Genomic DNA, 19,153 nt, shown 5'->3' with positions numbered 1-19,153 from the left:
AATGTTAAGTAAAAAGCAGGTTTCAAAAATATGTTGCTCAGTGGTTGGGCGTGGACCTAGGAACCAGGAGGTCAGGGTACGATTCCCGGTCAGGGCACAGGCCCGGGTTGTGGGCTCCATCCCCAGTGTGGGGCCTGCAGGAGGCGGCCACTCCATGAGTCTCTCTCATCATTGATCTCTCTCTCTCTCTCTCCCTCTCTGAAATCAATAGAAGTATTTTTTTTAAATACATGATTATGTAACCTTTTTCTTTAAAAAAAAAAAAAAAAAAGTGGGCCCAAACCGGTTTGGCTCAGTGGATAGAGCATCAGCCTGCTGACTGAAGGGTCCCCGGTTCGATTCCGGTCAAGGGCATGTACCTTGGTTGCGGGCACATCCCCAGTGGGAGGTGTGCAGGAGGCAGATGAATCGATGTTTCTCTCTCATCGATGTTTCTAGCTCTGTATCCCTCTCCCTTCCTCTCTGTAAAAAATCAATAAAATATATTTTTTTAAAAAAGTGGGACGTGGGTCAAGCAGTTGCTTAGACAACCCCCTGTACCTTATCGTCTATGGGCCACAGGACGGGGCTCACACAGGTGCAGACAACCCCCTGTACCTTATCATCTATGGGCCACAGGACGGGGCTCACACAGGTGCAGACAATCCCCTGTACCTTATCATCTATGGGCCACAGGACGGGGCTCACACAGGTGCAGACAACCCCCTGTACCTTATCATCTATGGGCCACAGGACGGGGCTCACACAGGTGCAGACAACCCCCTGTACCTTATCATCTATGGGCCACAGGACGGGGCTCACACAGGTGCAGACAACCCCCTGTACCTTATCATCTATGGGCCACAGGACGGGGCTCACACAGGTGCAGACAATCCCCTGTACCTTATCATCTATGGGCCACAGGACGGGGCTCACACAGGTGCAGACAACCCCCTGTACCTTATCATCTATGGGCCACAGGACGGGGCTCACACAGGTGCAGACAACCCCCTGTACCTTATCATCTATGGGCCACAGGACGGGGCTCACACAGGTGCAGACAACCCCCTGCACATAACCACTGATGGGCCACAGGAAGTGGCTCACACCGGTGCCCAGTCAGACGTCACAGCTTCCTGTCCTCACTGGTCATTTCAGAACTGCGCGAAGAGGAACTCGGGTCTGGCTGAAGCCAAGATAGCCCTAAAGCTGTGTGGTATCTGTCCACTCTTTAATATCTAATTTGTGTGAACGGTCCCCCGTTTAAAATACTCCATCCTCACCCAACTGACATGGCTTAGTGGTTGCATGTCAACCTATGAACCAGGAGGTCAGGGTTTGATTCCTGGTCAGGGCACATGCCTGGGTTGTGGGCTCCATCCCCAGTAGGGGGTGTGCAGGAGGCAGCCGATCAATGACTCTCTCTCATTGATGTTTCTCTCTCTCTCTCCCTCTCCCTCCCTCTCCTAGCACACGTGTAAGCTCACCCGATCTCACAGCAACTCTTCTCCAAACACCAAGGAAGAAACTGAGGCTCGTGGAGGCTAAGCCCCTGGGGACCCAGGTGACTCTGCTCCTGGAACTTAGCTTCCGGGTCAGGACATGTGAGAGCCTCGTGGCAGGAGTGGCAGTGTGTGCGGGATGGAGCCTCGGGACGGCCGTCTTCACGCCTCCCGGTAGCCGCTTGGCCACCTGCCTTGCCGGTTCCTCCCACTGCAGAGCAGCACGTCCCACGCCCTTGGACCTCGGGCTGGGCCATGGGCCGAGCTTCGGCTGTGGAAGCTTAGCAGGTGTGAGTGCCAGAGGCATCAACAGCACCTGTCGCTGGTCTTGTGCGGCACACCTGCCACTGACACGCCCCGGCAACTGCTCCCAGGAGGAGTACGAGGGGCACATGGAGCAGAGCCTGCTGATGTTCAAGTTCACGAGCTCAAGAAACACTTCTCACTGGACCCGCCGAGACCTTACACCTGTCAGTTACGCAATGACCGTGGCCACAGGTAATCTGTGTAAACCACATGCCCGACTTTTCCCGACTGCTCATTGATGGGCCGTATCCGACTGGCATGAATAGTTACGCATTAACCAATCCCCACAATTCATCGATGGTTTAGGGATCTGACATAGGGTGATATTGTAACAGCCCTAACCAGTGTTTCTCAGTGGTGACAGCATCGGCCTGAGCACCGAAGGGTCGTGAGTTCCATTCCCAGTCCAGGGCACATACCTGGGCTGCAGGCTCAATTCCCGGTCCCTGTTAGTCGGTGCATGTACGGGAGGCAACCAATGTATGCATCTCTCTTACATCCATGTTTCTCTCTCTCCCTCCCTCCCTTCCACTCGCTCCACAAATCAATGGAAACAATAGCCCTGGGTGAGGATTCACAAAGAATGAAGACAAAAGTTGTGATGAAACAGGTAAATCAAAGACAGGCTCCATGCACTCAAAGACACTATTTATTTCATCAAAGTCAGGCAGGATGATCTGTTGAGAGGTAAGTGGTCAGCGTCGAGCATGAGTCCGCACACATTTCCACAGTGAGCTGCAGGCGATGGCCTGGCTGAAGTCTCGCGATTCAGGGCATTCCACGGCGAGCTTCCCAGAGCGTCCGGAACAGCCACCCGCGCAGAGGGCAGACGTTAGCACCAGACTGTGTGATCTGCAATGATGTCACTATATACAAAGGTATGTACACGGACTCCTGGATCTTTGGGTCCCGCCGAGCAGACACTGAAGAGGCAGACGGGGACTGGACAGGACGGTGTGGGCACAGGGGCTTCGCTAAGAGGGGGATTGCACTACATATTCCCACGGAGAAGGAAGTCCACAAAGACATCAAAAGGCCGGTAGGGACACACACACTTTCTAGATGCACATTTACATACACAGCATCAAAACGGCCACAACACTGTATCGGAGGGGGGAGAATCACAGGTAAAAGCTTTGTCTAAATTAAAAAGCAAACGAACACACGGAATGGCTGTGGTCCCCCCGAGGGAGGACCACGGGGGTCCGCGAGCAGCCAGCTGGACCTTCGACGTGGCCGCTTCTCACCGCAGGTGGCAGGATTCCCACGTCACAGCCGAACTAACGGCAATGAACACGCCTGGAAAGGCATTTGTCCTCTTGGCGTGGTTCAGTTGCCAAAAAGAGCGGTGGCTGCCTGCGGGCCTGCAGCTGGCCCGTGCGGACCCTTCAAGGCGGCAAGCCGACATCCAGACCGCGGCCCGGGAGCCTGGCTCGACGCTCCTGGCTCAGGAAGTGTGGACCATGGTCCTAAGACACTGGTGTGTGTGGTGTGGTGAGGTGGCAGTCGCTGCTGACAGAGAGGTCTCCCCACCTGCTGGGAAACTTTTCACAGGGAATAAGGGGAAACGGGATTCAAATAACCCCTCCATCGAACAAATGTCCACGTTACCCTGACATGAGCTCATTCAAGGGGATCCCCCACCGTTAACCACGCATTGCATCAGAAGAGCATCCGAGGAGAAATATACCGGCTCCACAGTGATTTAGGTAAAAATAAGTTACCATCCAGCCATTGGCGGTTGGCCATCTTTCTCCTACACTTACTTGCCACGCACAGGTCCTCTTTGGTGAAATCCTTTGCCTACATTTCAACGGGGCTGTTGGTTTTCTTGCGGTTGAGTTGTACAGAGTGATTTATATACTCTGGAGAGGATTCCTTTGTCACATATGTGATCTGCAAATCATGTCTCCCAGCCTGACCTGTCAACTGCAAACTGACACCATGACAGTGCTTGTTTTTGAAGTGAACAGACTCTTCAGGATCTTGCAATGCCAACCAATAAAAAGGGCCCAGAATCGGTGAACCCTGTGGCAAAGCTGTGGGGGGACCCCCGGGAGTGCGGAGGCGGGCTCTCTGGAGACCGAATGGGCCCTCAGGGCATGCTGACAGGTTGAAAGAGGCAAAAAGAGAAAAGTAGCCAATCACCATTCATGACCATATGCACACGACACGAATGCTCTGGGGAGGAAGTAACGTAAGGGCGATCCGCTGGTCTCGGGAAACACCCAGCAAGCACAGGACTACCGCACACACTGGTTACCAGGCGTTTCACGTTGCGGGAACACACCTGACCCGCGCCGCCCGGGGAGACGGACTGAAGCTGTCCGCTTGGCGCGTGGGTTTGAAGGCATGCACACGACTCGAGTGGCGCTTTTAGAATGAGCGACCCAACGCAAAGGATATGCATTTCACAGTTGGTTTCTAACCACTTGGAAACTATGTTAATAAATTATCACTATCATCATCATCATCATCATCACAGGTTTGTGCTGGGTCAGAGCACATTACATGAAAGACAGTGAATGCTAACAGCATTGGACGGACACGGATGAAACGTGGCAGGCCACACCCCTTGTGGATCACAAGAGAAGGCGTGCGCCAGGTGTCCCCTCTTGTGCACCCTGGGGACTCGCTGAGCGCTGCCCAGATGGCTGGTTTGGCAGCGGAAGACGCAGGAAGCCGGAGCGATCGCTGCCAAGGGGCCCTTGCGTGCAGCACGGGACAGAGCCTGCGGTCTCCGTGGCAGGAGCTCGCCAGTCACCAGGGCCCGTGCCACATGGGGCTTCTTGTAAAGGACAACACCCCACGGGGGGCCACTCTGCTCAGTATCCGAAGGGAAACTAAACACCCAATGCATCACCCCAGACAAACACGAGTTATCGCTTTCCTAACAGCCACGTCGCTACGAGAGGGTTCTCACTGCGGGACACCCATCCGGGCTGGGTGCGCGGCCCGGGGCGGGGCGCAGGCCCGGCTCCGCCCCCAGGAGCCCGCTCATTTGCTCCTCTCGGGCTGCAGGCTGTCCACCAGGCACTTGAGCTGCTCCTCGCCCAGGTGGATCTTGTCCTCCAGCTCGCGCTGCTCGATGATGAGGGCCGACTTCATCTTGACGAAGTACTCGTAGTCGGCCAGGCTCTCGTCGCTCAGGTAGCTGGCCAGGATGTCGAACACCACGCGCTCCCGGCGGTCCAGGTTCTCCTTGAGCTCCTTGGCGTCCTCGTGCTGCTGGATGAGGACCCGCTGCTTCTCCAGCAGCGATTGCTGTGGAGGGGGGGGGGGGGGGGGGGGCGGGGAGAGAGAGAGAGAGAGAGAGAGAGAGAGAGAAGCCAGTGAGGACCAAGGCGGAAGCGGTGCAGCCCTAATAGGACAGCAGAGTCCTGAGTGTGGGCACAAGTACTCGTGGCCATGGCACTCCCCCCCCCCCGCCCCCCACCGTCGGTGCAAAGGCATCTCCCACTCCCAGTGCCACGTATGGGCCTGGACTGCCTAACAGAGGCAGCCAAGGTGACCCCAGCGTGACCAAGGGACTGAAAGCAACAGAATTCTGGGGTGCCCCAAAGGTGCCAAGTCCCAGCCCGTGTGGCTCCGTGGTTGAGCGTTGACCCCAGGAGCCAGGAGGTCACGGTTCAATTCCCATTCAGGGCACAGGCCCAGGTTGCGGGCTCGATCCCCGGGTGCGGAGCAAGCAGGGTGAAACTGCACTTTGCAAAAACGCCGACACACAGAGAGCTCAGAAACGAGGAGCTGAGCTTCAACGGGGCCGCCAACAGCCTGCTCCTGGTGTGCGGCTTGGGGAAGCGCGCCCCGCGCCAGCGCCCCCCGCCCCCCATGCCGGTGCACCCCGCCCACCTCGCTGGGCCACCGTGGCCCTAGGCCAGTGGTCGGCAAACTCCTTAGTCACCAGAGCCAAATATCAACAGGACAACGATTGAAATTTCTTTGGAGAGCCACATTTTTTAAACTTAAACTTCTTCTAACGCCACTTCTTCAACATAGACTCGCCCAGGCCGTGGTATTTTGTGGAAGAGCCACACTCCAGGGGCCAAAGAGCCGCAGATGAGCCGCAGATCGCCGACCACGGCCCCAGGCGCTTGCGGATCAAAGGCACCGTGCACTCCGGTGGAAAGAGGCGAGGCAAAGCCAGCGGGTTCCAAACCGAAAGGGAAGCGGATTGTAACCGATTCTATAAATTTGGTTCAAGCTCAAAGCAGTCGGGCTCGAAGCTGCTGAGATTGGGGGCGGGACCCCCGTCTCTGTTCGCGTGCTCACTTTCTACCTGGAAACATGAAGTCGCCTTCTACAACGTGGCGCCACGCCTTTCGCCGCGTCAGCACGTCTGCCTCTGAAAGCCTGGGCTTCCCCATGCCCGACACGAGGCTCTCCCCCACCTCCGGCTACGCTGAGACCCGGCCACTGAGCGGCACCGGGTGAGGGGAGGGGAGCCCTGGCCAGTGTGGCTCACTGGACAGAGCGTCGGCCTGCGGACTGAAGGGTCCCGGGTTCAATGCCGGTCAAGGGCACGTACCTCGGGTGCAGGCTCCTCCCTGGCTCGGGCCCTGGTAGGGGCACATGCAGGAGGCAACCCATCGATGTGTCTCTCTCACATCGATGTTTCTCTCTCTTTCCCTCTCTCTTCCACTCTCCCTAAAATCAATGGGAAAATATCCTCGGGTGAGGATTAACAAAAGAATGAGGAGGGGGCGCTGCCTCAGCCACGCACAGCCGAGGGGTAATGGCCCACCCGCTCCGCACCTCTCTCAGGGGCCTCGGGAAGCTGGGCGCTCGGTGCAGCCTGGTCCCCAGGAGGGCCACGCCATCCCCCCGTTACACGAGGAGAGCGCCCTCCGCACTCAACAGCATCTTGCATCCCGAGGTGGACAGGCGCTGTGCGCGCCTCCGAGGCATTCACTCAACTCCCCAAGGAGAACCCCCCGCGGGTCCTCCTCCAGCCCCCAGCACCCACATTTCCAGGTCACATGCGTCCTATATACCCGATCGCCAGGAGAAGCGCTGTCGTCCAAGTTGTTGAGGGCGTTTTCCACGCGGGCCAGGCGCCCCGACAGGGACAGCAGGAGGTTCACCACCTTGTCCAGGTCCCCGATGAACATGCGGAACTTGTCGAACTCGTTCGGCTTGCACACGTCCTTGACGATGGCCTCCACTTCGTCCCCAAGGGCGCTGTTGGCCTGGATGTCCTCCAGCAGGCTCTCCCGCGCGCCCCGCAGCACCTGCAGCTTGCGGCCGATGCTGTCGATGAGCTCCTGCTGCGGGGCACAGGGCAGCATGCAAACGGGGTCAGGAGTGCGCAACGGGGGCCGCCCGCCGCTGCGGGGGCACCGCGGGGCCTCCGCACACGGAAGTCAGTCCCACCAGGCGCAAGTTCATTTTGCATCATCAAGTGACAGAGCAGCCCTGGCCCGTGTGCTCAATGGCTAGGGTGTTGGCCTGCGCATCACAGATCCGATTCCCAGTCAAGGGCACATATCTGGGTTGCAGGTTCATTCTCTAGACCCGGTTGGGGCGAGTACAGGAGGCAACCAACTAATGTGTCTCTCTCACATCGGTGTTTCTCTCTCCCCCCTCTCTCCCCCGCTCCCTTCCACTCTCTCTAAAAATGAATGAAAAAAATAAAAATCAATGGAAAAATATCCTCGGATGAGGATTAACAACAAAATAATAATAATAGTAGTAGTAGTAATAATAATAATAATAATAATAATAATAATAATAATAAAAGAGCTAAAACCGGTTTGGCTCAGTGGGTAGAGCGTCGGCCTGCGGATGGAAGGGTCCCAGGTTCGATTCCGGTCAAGGGCATGTACCTTGGTTGCGGGCACATCCCCAGTGGGAGGTGTGCAGGAGGCAGCTGATCAATGTTTCTCTCTCATTGATGTTTCTAACTCTCTCTCCTTCTCCCTTCCTCTCTGTAAAATATCAATAAAATATATTTAAAAAAAAAGAGGCACTTTCCCATTTAAAAAAAATAATAATAATAAAAGAGTTGGCAAACTTGTTCTGCAAAGGGCCGGATGGTAAATGTCTCAGACTTCACTGGCCACGCGGCCAGCTTCCAGGACGCAGCCCTGCTGCTGTCATGCGAGAGCCACCAGCCCACACGCACAGGAAGGGATGCGGTTGTTTCAATGCCACTTGAGTGACACGCAGGCGGCAGGCCAGGCTGGGCCGTGCGTGTGGGCTGGCCTCGTGCAGCGCGTGTCTTTGTCACGTGCTGGCGCCGCCCCACCTGGCCTCTGAGACCATGGGCTCCCAGGGAAGGGTGCTCTATTCGCTTCTGTCCACGGCCATGTCCCCGGGTGCTGGCGAGGGAGTCTGGGAGTTGATCCGATGATGCTGTTTGCTTACCGCAAGCACGTTCCAGCCCACTGCTGGAGCTGGGACCATCTGCTTACAGACATGTGAACTTGATATTGCAAGAGGACACGGGGTTCTCTGAAGGGCACACAATTATTTCCCTGGATTTTCACCAGGACGAAAGGGACATACCAGTTGAACTTAAATGAGCCCGGCTGGTGTGGCTCAGTGGTTGAGCATGGACCCATGAACCCAGAAGTCACGATTCAATTTCTGGTCAGGGCACATGCCAAGGTTGCGGGCTCGATCCCCAGTAGGGGTTGTGCAGGAGGCAGCTAATTGATGTTTCTATCTCTCTATCCCTCTCCTTTCCTCTCTCTCTAAAATCAATAAAGACATATTAAAAAAGAAAAGACAGAGAATGGTGCCCATTAGCTAGCGTGACACTGGATCTCATTACAAAAAGGTGGCAAAGGTGCTGGTGGAAAGGCCCCATCTTAGGACAGGACACTTAACTCCAGGGCTTAATACGACTGCCCCCAACGCCACTGCCCTGCATAGAAGCAGGCACAAATGCCCCGACACGTGGTGCAGGGCCCCTGGGGGTGCAGACGGGTGCGCCCCCGCCTGCCTCTGCGCGTACCGCCTTGGGGAACCCAGGCTGTCCTACCTTCTTCACAGACAGGTCGTGGTCCAGGTCACTCCCCGAGTCCTCCTCGGGCTCCTGCTGCTCCTGCAGGTCCTTCATCTTAATCAGCAGCTCCGCCTTGGGGGCTGATGTGCTGTAATACGCGGAATTGGTGGCCAGGGACACGGCTGCCGGCATGCTCGGCTCCTCTCTCCTGTAAAAACGCCAGAACCTCAATTACCTGCGATCATGGGCACCAACCCACGGTCACCCGGCAACCGGGGCTGTGACAAATGATGGCATCCTCGGAAGGACACTAGCCAGGGAGACGGCAGCAAAAGGAGGACAAGGTAGGTGACAAGGTCAGGACTTGCCAGATGGATATTCAACAAGCTAAGGGGCAGGGTTTCTAAAAGTGGGGGGAACTGCAATAAGTAAGGATGTCTAAAGTCTCCACCCGGGCTCTAGCCAAGTGTGGCCCAGTGGATAGACGGTCCTGGGACCAAAGGGTCCTGGGTTTAATTCTGGTCAAGGTCACGTACGTGGTTGAAGGCTCCTCCCCGGCCCAAGCCCTGGTCAGGGCACGTGCAGGAGGCAACCCATCAATGTGTCTCTCTCACATCGATGTTTCTCTCTGTCTTTCCCTCTCTCTTCCACTCTCTCTAAAAATCCATGGAAAAATATCCTTGGGTGAGGATTTTTACAAAATAATAATAAAAACAAAGTCTCTGCCCGGGACGGAAGAGTGCGGACAGACAGTTTCCTCTGGCAGTGTCGGAGGTGTATGAGGAACTGTCTAGGAGAGAGGCACCCTCACCCTGGCCGGGTGTTCAGTTGTTTAGAGCATCGTCCCCAAACGCCAAGAGTGCGGGTTCCATCCCAAGTCAGGACATGTACAAGAGTCCAGTAATGAATGTACACTGAGTGGCCAGATTATGATCTCTGAACGCATAATAATCTGGCCACTAAGAGAGAGAGAGAGAGAGAGAGAGAGAGAGAGAGAGAGAGAGAGAGAGAGAGAGAGTGTTGTGTGTGTCCCGGTGCATGAATTCGTGCATGGGTGGGGTCCGGCCAGCCTGGCCAGGGGAAGGGGACATGGGCGGTTGGCTGGCCTGCCTGCCGGTCGAACTCCTGGTCGAGGGGACAATTTGCATATTAGCCTTTTATTCTATAGGATAGACATTGAGCGGCCAGATGATTATGCGTTCAGAGATCATCATCATCTGGCCACTCCGTGTATAAATAAGCAGAACAACAAATCCATGTCCCGCTCTCCCCCTTCCTCTCTCTCTCTAAAGTGAATGAATAAATCATGTGATGTCCTACCCTGGCACTGCAGTCTACTGTTGCGAAAGGATGATCGTGGAGCCTGGCTGGTGTGGCTCAGTGGTTGAGCGCCAACCCATGCACCCAAAGGTCCCTGGTTCGATTCCCGGGCAGGGCACACCCCTGGGTTTCAGGCTCCATCCCCAGTGTGGAGCGTGCAGGAGGCAGCCGATGGATGCCTCTCTCATCACTGATGTTTCTCTCTCTCTCTCCCTCTCCCTTCCTCTCTGACATCAATACGAACACATTCAAAAAACAAACCAACCAAAAGCTGTGTGCGGCCCTAGTCAGTTGGGCTCAGTGGTTGGAGAGTCGGCCCTCGGCCTGCAGAGGTCCCGGTTCAATTCTGGTCAAGGGCACATGCTCCGGTGGCAGGTTCAATCCCCGGCCCCAGCTGGGGTGCATGCGGGAGGCAACCCATCGGTGTGTCTCACATCCATGTTTCTGTTCCTCTCTCTCTCTCCCTCCCTCCCACTCTCTAAAAAAATCAATGGGAAAGAACTATCCTCGGGCGAGGATTAATTTATACACATACACAGACGCCCCTGGCCCTCTGCAGCCCACGAGACCCCGCAGACGCACAGCGGGCACTCACTTGTCCTCCGCGGCCCTGGGAGAGGGGATCTTGGGCAGCAGCTTCCGGCGCTGCTGCGCTTCCTCCAGGAGCTGCTGGTCCTTGGGGAAGATGCCCTCCATCAGGTCCATGGTGGTCCTGACCTTCACGCTGGGGTCCAGGATGTCCGCCAGGGACTTGTCCTTGCACACGATCTCGCGCGCCAGCTCCTCCGACTTCAGGTCCTCTGCCGTCCTCTCCCTGGCCTTCCCGTAGCTGAGCGCAGGGGGGGAGGCCCGGCCGTCGGCAGTGGCGGGGGCCTGGGCCCGGGGCTGGGGCTCGGTGCCCGGGCGGCTGTACAGGCAGAAGCGGGAATAGGACTGCTCCGACGTGCTCAGCGTCTTGATCTGGTCTCTCTCCAGCCCGCTGGGCAGCGCGGGCGGCTCGGAGGCGCGGGCCAGGCCCTGGCGGCTCTCCCTCTCGGGCTGGCTCTCCGAGTGCACGATCTTGATGGGCACCATCTTCACCGTCGTGTTGTCTATCACCCGCTCGATTCTGCAAACAGAAGAGCCGGGCGCTGAAAGGCCGGGGCGCCTGGGCCAGCCGGTGCCACTCGGGCCTGCATGCCGCCACCCAGCACTTGAAGCCGCCCTCCGCGCGGCTGGCATACCAGGGAGCTGGGGGCCTGGCGCACTGCTCCCGTTATCTGGACTGAGTCACTAAGCACACACTTTCCTTTCTTTTGTTGTTTCAATCCTCACCCGAGGATATTTCCCATTGATTCTCAGGGAGAGTGGGCGAGAGGGGGAGAGACAGGGACAAACATCGATGTGAGAGAAACACATCACTGGTTGCCTCCTGCACGAGCCCCGAGCAGGGCCTGGGACGGGGAGGAGCCTGCAACCCAGGTCCATGCCCTTGACCGGAATCGAACCCGGGACCCTTCAGTCCGCAGGCAAACACTCTATCCACTGAGCCACACCGGCTAGGGCAGGGGTGCGCAAACTTTTTGACTCGAGGGCCACAATGGGTTCTTCAACTGGACCGGAGGGCCGGAACAAAAGCATGGATGGAGTGTTTGTGTGAACTAATATAAATTCAAAGTAAAGGAGCGGAGGGGAGAGCAAGAGAACCGGATAGAACAGCCGGATCCGGCCCGCGGGCCGTAGTTTGCCCATGGCTGGGCTAGGGCCACACTTTTCCCTTTTAAAAAAGTTTCTTGGAACCTCTACAGCAGGGGTCCTCAAACTTTTTAAACAGGGGGCCAGTTCCCTGTCCCTCAGACCGTTGGAGGGCCGGACTATAGTTTTAAAAAAAAACTATGAACAAATTCCTATGCGCACTGCGGGCCCGGGACGCGTCGGCTGCTAAGCAGGACAGGCAGCGGCCCCCGGCGGGCCGGATCAATGTCCTCGGCGGGCCGCATGTGGCCCGCGGGCCGTAGTTTGAGGACGCCTGCCAGGAAAGAGGCAGAAAATGGAAAGAAACAGCCTGGTCAACAGAACGGGGCTGCGTCCAGGACACCCCGAACGCCGGCTGGTGCCCTGGGCTGCACCTCACAGGACCACGCCCCAGGGGACCCCGCAAGAGGGGCCACCAGGACACCCGTGTTCTCACAGGACCTATCGGAGACAGAGAGCCACCTACTGGCGCCCAGGAAGGAAGGAAGGATCAGGCCCAAGCCACAGCCTCTGGCTCTCCGAGGGCGCAATCTTGATGGGCACCATCTTCAACTCACTCGGTGGCTTAGCGTCAGATCTGCAACGTGAGCCCAGCAGAGCTGACTCTATGGAGCGGGGACCTCTCCCCGCTCATGAGGGTGCGGTGTCAGGCTCAGCCCCGCAAAGGCACGCAGACAGGAGGGGCCGGAGGCTCGGGGCAGGGCTCTTGACCGGCCAGTCCCTGCCCGCCCGCCTTGGCCAGCGCCCCCACCTGCGTGCCTGAGATTCTGACAACAGCAGGGAACGGAGCCAGGTTTCCTTCTGCTTTCACACAAGGCGTGTGCCCACTTACCTTTTCACATCAAAGACCCCCTCAGCCCTGGCCAGTGTGCTCACTGGTGGGAGCGCGGCCCCTGCACCAAGGGTTTTGTGTTCGAGTCCCGGTCAAGGGCACGTACCTGGGCTGCAGGTTCTATTCCCAGCCAGGTCAGGACACGCTCCCAGGAGGCAAGCAATCCATGTGTCGCTTTCATATCGATGTTCCTCTCTCTCCCTTCCTCCTCCTCCCTCCCCCACTTCACTCTCTCTAAAAACCAATGGAAAAAATATTAACAAAAAACAAAACAAAAAGATCTAGTCCAAAAGGAGCATGGACATAATGGATATTATGAAAAACACCAATTTCAACCAAAGGTCTCATGTCAGGGTTACAGTGGGTTATGATCACAATCAGAAAGTGCTTAGAAATAAGCCCAGCCCTTGTCCCTAGGTGCCTGCGGGTATCGCACATATAAGGTTTGGGGCTTGGATGAAGGGGACTGAGGGTGGTCTGCTTCCTCCTTCACAGCAGCTCCCCAACAAGTTAGAAATACAGGGACCGCAGGAGCTCTGGGCCCTCCGTGCTATTTCCAGACCAAGGGCAAGTCCAACTTCTGGGGCGGAGCAAGGCACCGGTCATACACCGCGTAGGGAGGGCGCACTGGGCAGGGAGGGCGCACTGGGCAGGGAGAACAGGCACTGGGCAGGGAGAACAGGCACTGGGCAGGGAGGGCGCACTGGGCAGGGAGAACAGGCACTGGGCAGGGAGGGCAGGCACTGGGCAGGGAGGGCAGGCACTGGGCAGGGAGGGCAGGCACTGGGCAGGGAGGGCACGCACTGGGCAGGGAGGGCGCACTGGGCAGGGAGGGCACGCACTGGGCAGGGAGGGCCGGCACTGGGCAGGGAGGGCACGCACTGGGCAGGGAGGGTGCACTGGGCAGGGAGGGCGCACGGAAAACCTCCCGCGGGCGCACGGAAGGGAGCCCGTGAAAGGGGAAGAATGCAGAGGCCACCTTCCCAGGGCCCTACCTTGTTGAGCTGTCGTCCTGGATGAGCAGGGGGGGCTTGTCCGTCAGCTTCTGGGGGGCGAACTGCGGAGAAGGGGAGCGCGAGGTCTCCATGGCGGATGTCTGCAGGGGCCGGAACTTGGAAGGGAGCAGGGCTTCTCGCTTTGGACAGGCTGGGTGCTCATCTACATGCTGCCTGTCCTGCTCCCCGGGGGCCCTGGGGCCGTCTGCGGGCTGGGCACCGCTTGGCTTCTCCGCCAAGGCACTGGGGCTGCGCGCGGGAGACGGCGGGGGCAGGGGCCTGCCGGGCACAGCCAGGTGATTGCCCGCAGGGGTGCCCGCGGGGGTGGCACTGGCTGGCCCCCTGAAAGGCCTGGGCTCCCGCTTGGGCGGTGGCGGCCTCTGCGGGGCAGGTCTCTTGGCGAGCGGCACGGCACTCACAGGCCGGGGGTCCTGCCCCCCGGAATGCAGGGCCGCGAGGCCGCTCTGCGCCTGTGACCCTGGGCCTGGCGGTGGCAGGGGGGCGGCGGGGGCGTGGTCCTCGGAGTATCTGTAATCGCGGGGCAGGGTCCCCGCCCTGCCCCGGCCCTCCTGGGGCACCTCTGGCGCTTCCCGGGCGCGGGATGGCTCAGACACCTGGGCCGGGTGCCGCAGGCCCCGATGTGCTCCTGGACCGTCTTCCGGACACTGGACATCTGCTGGTCTGGAGGAAGAATGAATAACAATGAGCAGGCACCCTCGCTGGTTTGGCTCGGTGGATAGAGCGTCGGCCTGAGGACTGAAGGGTCCCGGGCTCGATCCTCAGTGTGGGGCGTGCAGGAGGCAGCTGATCAATGATTCTCTCTCATCATTGATGTTTCTCTCTCTCTCTCCCTCTCCCTTCCTCTCTGAAATCAATAAAAAATATACTTTAAAAATAAAGAAATAAAATGCCATACCATTTACAATTTATATTAAAAAATAATAAAAATGAGCCCTAACCGGTTTGGCTCAGTGGATAGAGCGTCGGCCTGCGGACTGAAGGGTCCCAGGTTCGATTCCGGTCAAGGGCATGTACCTTGGTTGCGGGCACATCCCCAGTAGGGGGTGTGCAGGAGGCAGCTGATCGATGTCTCTCTCTCTCATCGATGTTTCTAACTCTCTATCCCTCTCCCTTCCTCTCTGTAAAAAATCAATAAAATATATTTTAAAAAAAATAATAATAATAAAAATGAGCAACCAATTCCAACTAACACCTTCTTCCCAAACAGGACTAGACCCAGATCTTGCTAATCTCCTCGAATCGCTGTAAGGAATTAAACCCGCGGGCATTTTCCCACGCCTGTGCCCATCGCGATTCCTAATGCCCGGTCCTGAGCCGAAGCACACACTGGGCACCGTGAGGCCATATGTGGGCATGTCCCACAACAGGGCGGGAGGTGTTGAAAACACACGCACACACATGAGATACAGACCCACATGCGTGTCCACACAAGCTGCATTTGGGAGCAAAAATCAAAATGTACACAAACGCTTTAGAAAACAATGCTTGTGAGAATTCTCATACACAGCTCTAGTCAGAAAGAATTAGTTCATGCTGCAACAATATTTTTGTGTGGCTCATTTCATCCAGGAAATCGCCACATACAGAGAGATTAGAACTTTCTAATGGGTCGCAAATGAGCTGATTAATAAAGCCTTTAAAATCAGTAGCCTAGTGTTTGTTTATTTTTTATATTTTATTGATTTTTTACAGAGAGGAAGGGAGAGGGGTAGAGAAATAGAGAGGTTGGGGATGTGCTCGCAACCAAGGTACATGCCCTTGACCGGGATCGAACCTGGGACCCTTCAGTCCACAGGTCGACGCTCTATCCACTGAGCCAAACCAGTCAGGGCTGTAGTGTAGTGTTAAAAACGAAAAGAAAGACTTGCTTCTAGAAGCTGCAACCATTTGCTGATCCTTTCAAATTCTTACCCATTTCCATTCCCACAATCCATTTCTGTCTTCCCATGATATATACATATACATGTACTTAAATGCATATACATACACGCATAAACAAGCCTACAAAACCATGCATACATGCTTCACACACATGTTCATCTGTGCCGCAGCTAAAGCTCAAGGCATGAACAACTATTACATTTGCAACAAGCCAGCCGGCCACACCTTTGCCGACACACTGCCTCTTGCAACCCAACAGCAATGAAATGAGCCCCAGGCTGACTCGCAGGAAGGCCAGAGCTCTCCGTGGAAGAGACCAGCTCTGCGCTGTTGAAGGTGACCCTGACCAGGGCAGCAACCCGGGAACCAGCAAGCCGGATAGGACACCTTTCCCTGGCAACCAGCGCCCCTTGTGGCTGAGGGATGAACTGCACCCCAGGACATGCTACTGGGCCTGGGAATTAGCTGTTCCAACCCTGTCCTGGGTACTAAGTGGCAAGTGTCCTGTCCATGTCCCTCTTGTGTCCTCAGGAGAAAGGTCCCTCAGGTTCAGTGGATGCTTCAGAGCAGAACCCACATCGCACACCTAATTCTTTGCCTCCGCCAGCCGGGGCCGCACCCCACCCTGCACTACGGCAAGTCCAAGGGCAGGACCCTGCTCCCAGCCAGAAACTGCAACTCCTCGCATCTGGCAGAGGACAGGATCCCACTGGGACCTAAGAGAGGACAGGTTCGTCCTCTGCTCCCAGGCTGCGGGCACCGCCTCCGCTTAGAAACAAGCTGAGAAAACAGCCGAGTGTCAGAGCTTAGACCAGGCGTCCTCAAACTACGGCCCGTGGGCCACATGCGGCCCGCTGAGGACATTGATCCGGCCCGCCGGGGGCCGCTGCCTGTCCTGCTTAGCAGCCGACGCGTCCCAGGCCCGCAGTGCGCATAGGAATTTGTTCATAGTTTTTTTTTTAAACTATAGTCCGGCCCTTTCACGGTCTGAGGGACAGGGAACTGGCCCCCTGTTTAAAAAGTTTGAGCCTTAGACACTATTAACCCGGTGTGGGGAGCCAGATTTTTTTTTTTAAATATATTTTATTGATTTTTTACAGAGAGGAAGGAAGAGGGATAGTCAGAAACATCGATGAGAGAGAAACATCGACCAGCTGCCTCCTGCACACCCCCCACTGGGGATGTGCCCGCAACCAAGTTACATGCCCTTGACCGGAATCGAACCTGGGACCCTTCAGTCCGCAGGCCGACGCTCTATCCACTGAGCCAAACTGGTTTTGGCAGATTTTTTTAAATGGGTATTAGGTACACACCAAGACAAACTGGGAGTTATCACAATAACCTGAACATGGCAATGAGTGTTTTAGAAAACAACGCACAGCCAAGCAGCTGTGTGGACAAAATTCAGAACGGCAGCGATACTGTCCACGTGACAATGCCATCGGACAGGGGCGGCTCTGGCTCTGATGGCCAGCGGGCAGGGAAGGCCCTGCGACCCCCACGTCCCCCTTCACCTAAGGCACTGTGCCTGCTCGGACAGCGGGGCGCTGGGTGGCAGGGAAACGTGTCCGAACTCATGACGAATCGCAAATGCCTGCCCAGCATTTCATGTCAAAGCCGCGAGGGACCCTGGGAGGTGTCTTCTCCTGCTGCGAAAACTCTTCCACTCTAGCATCCACTGACCCGCATCGAAGCGCCGGCACCTGCCGTTTAATCAGCACCCAGCACCTCCGAGAGACGGGAGACGGAAAGGAGCTGCCATCTGCTGCTCAGGTCGCAGCGCCTTGCTACGTGGGCCCCCATTTGATGCGATTACTCAAAAGGAGTTCTGTCCGCGGGGCGCCCTGGACAGGACGTGCTGGGAGCCACCCAGGCGGGAGAGAGCGCCTGTGGGAGCCACGCCCCGGGAAGTACCAGTAACTGATGACTCAGCCCAGTGTGCCTCCGCCCTCTTCCTGATGGGGCCTCTCCTCCTGCTGGGGAGCGGTGATGCCTCCACCCCAGCACTCCCCTTGGGAACATGCACAGGAGCGCAGCACCTCCTGGCCGGCTTGGTCCCCTGCCCCCTATTTCCCCCAAAACCTGCAATGCAAAGGCATAAACCCTAGTTTTTGTTTTTGTTTTTGTTTTTTAATATATTTTATTGATATTTTACAGAGAGGAAGGGAGAGGGATAGAGAGCTAGAAACATCGATGAGAGAGAAACATCGATCAGCTGCCTCCTGCACACCTCCCACTGGGGATGTGCCCGCAACCAAGGTACATGCCCTTGACCGAAATCGAACCCGGGACCCTTCAGTCCGCAGGCCGACGCTCTATCCACTGAGCCAAACCGGTTTCGGCATAAACCCTAGTTTTTATTGCCCTAGTTCAGTGGTCGGCAAACTGCGGCTCGCGAGCCACATGCGGCTCTTTGGCCCCTTGAGTGGGCAGGGGTCGGCAAACTCATTAGTCAACAGAGCCAAATATCATCAGTACAACGATTGAAATTTCTTTTGAGAGCCCAATTTTTTAAACTTAAACTTCTTCTAACGCCACTTCTTCAAAATTGACTCGCCCAGGCCGTGGTATTTTGTGGAAGAGCCACACTCCAGGGGCCAAAGAGCCGCATGTGGCTCGCGAGCCGCCGTTTGCCGACCACTGCCCTAGGGGGCCTAGTTGATAAGAATGCAGGAAATCGAGAGCAGATTTTTGTGGATGACCTGCTGCTCTCCCATACTGCCAGCAGTATTGGAATAAATGTTCACATATGATTCAAAAAAAAGAATGCAGGAAATCAAGGTCACAAAACAAAAATGGGAATTTGGGGTTCTTCTGGGGTCATATTCCAAGCTGTGTTTCTAATAGCTTCCACATGACTACTGTGTAGGTAAAGTGTATGTTTATGTATGTCTGTTTGTATCATGTATATTACACGTGTGCTTGTTTTGCATGTGTATGGATCTGTGTCTCTGTACATGCACCCCTATGTTCATTGCAGACTTATTTACTATAGCCAAGATATGGAGGCAGCCCAAGTGCCCATCAGTAGATGAGTGGATAAAAAAGCTGTGGTTCACCCCAATAAATAATAATATTTTTTAAAAAAAGCTGTGATACATTTACACAATGAAATACTATTCAGCCGTAAAAAGAAAGGAAGGAAATTGTACCTTTTGGGGCAGCGTGGCTGGACCTAGAGGGTATTGTGCTAAGTGAGATAAGCCAGTCTGAGAAAGACGAGTGCCATATGATGTCACTTATGTGTAGAATCTAATGAACAAAATAAACTAACACACAAAATAGAAACAGATTCATAGATACAGAGAAGAGTGACAGCTGTCAGAGGGGAGGGATGTTGGGGGTCAGGGCGAAAATGGTGAAGGGATTAAAACAAAACCCACACACCTCATAGACACAGACAACAGCAGGGTGATGACCAGAGGGAGAGGGGGTGGGGAGGTAGAAGAGGGTAAAGGGAGGATAAATGGTGACGGACGGAGACTTGACTTTGGGTGGTGAACACACAACAGAGTGTACAGATGATGGGTTATAGAATTGTGCACCTGAAACCTATGTAATTTCATTAACCAATGTCACCCCAATAAATTCAATTAAAAAGCTAATATATTTCCGAGGATAAAATCACTGGTGG

The 19,153-nt window shown here is 55.8% G+C and overlaps 1 protein-coding gene across 1 annotated transcript in view; it reads right to left on the bottom strand.

The window, feature by feature from the left end:
* Nucleotides 1-2,418: 2,418 nt before the first annotated feature.
* The window catches only part of SHROOM2 (shroom family member 2), a 109,189-nt gene continuing 92,454 nt past the window's right edge, over nucleotides 2,419-19,153 (bottom strand). Inside the window, 5 exon segments of the mRNA XM_080653642.1 lie at nucleotides 2,419-5,051; nucleotides 6,782-7,054; nucleotides 8,773-8,944; nucleotides 10,652-11,164; nucleotides 13,618-14,298. Coding sequence (XP_080509768.1) covers nucleotides 4,785-5,051; nucleotides 6,782-7,054; nucleotides 8,773-8,944; nucleotides 10,652-11,164; nucleotides 13,618-14,298 — 1,906 coding nt within the window. The 3' untranslated portion in view covers nucleotides 2,419-4,784.

Source organism: Plecotus auritus, assembly GCF_963455305.1.
Source record: "Plecotus auritus genome assembly, chromosome: X".
NCBI classification, from domain to species: domain Eukaryota; kingdom Metazoa; phylum Chordata; class Mammalia; order Chiroptera; family Vespertilionidae; genus Plecotus; species Plecotus auritus.
This window is presented reverse-complemented; position numbering and strand designations above follow the sequence as displayed.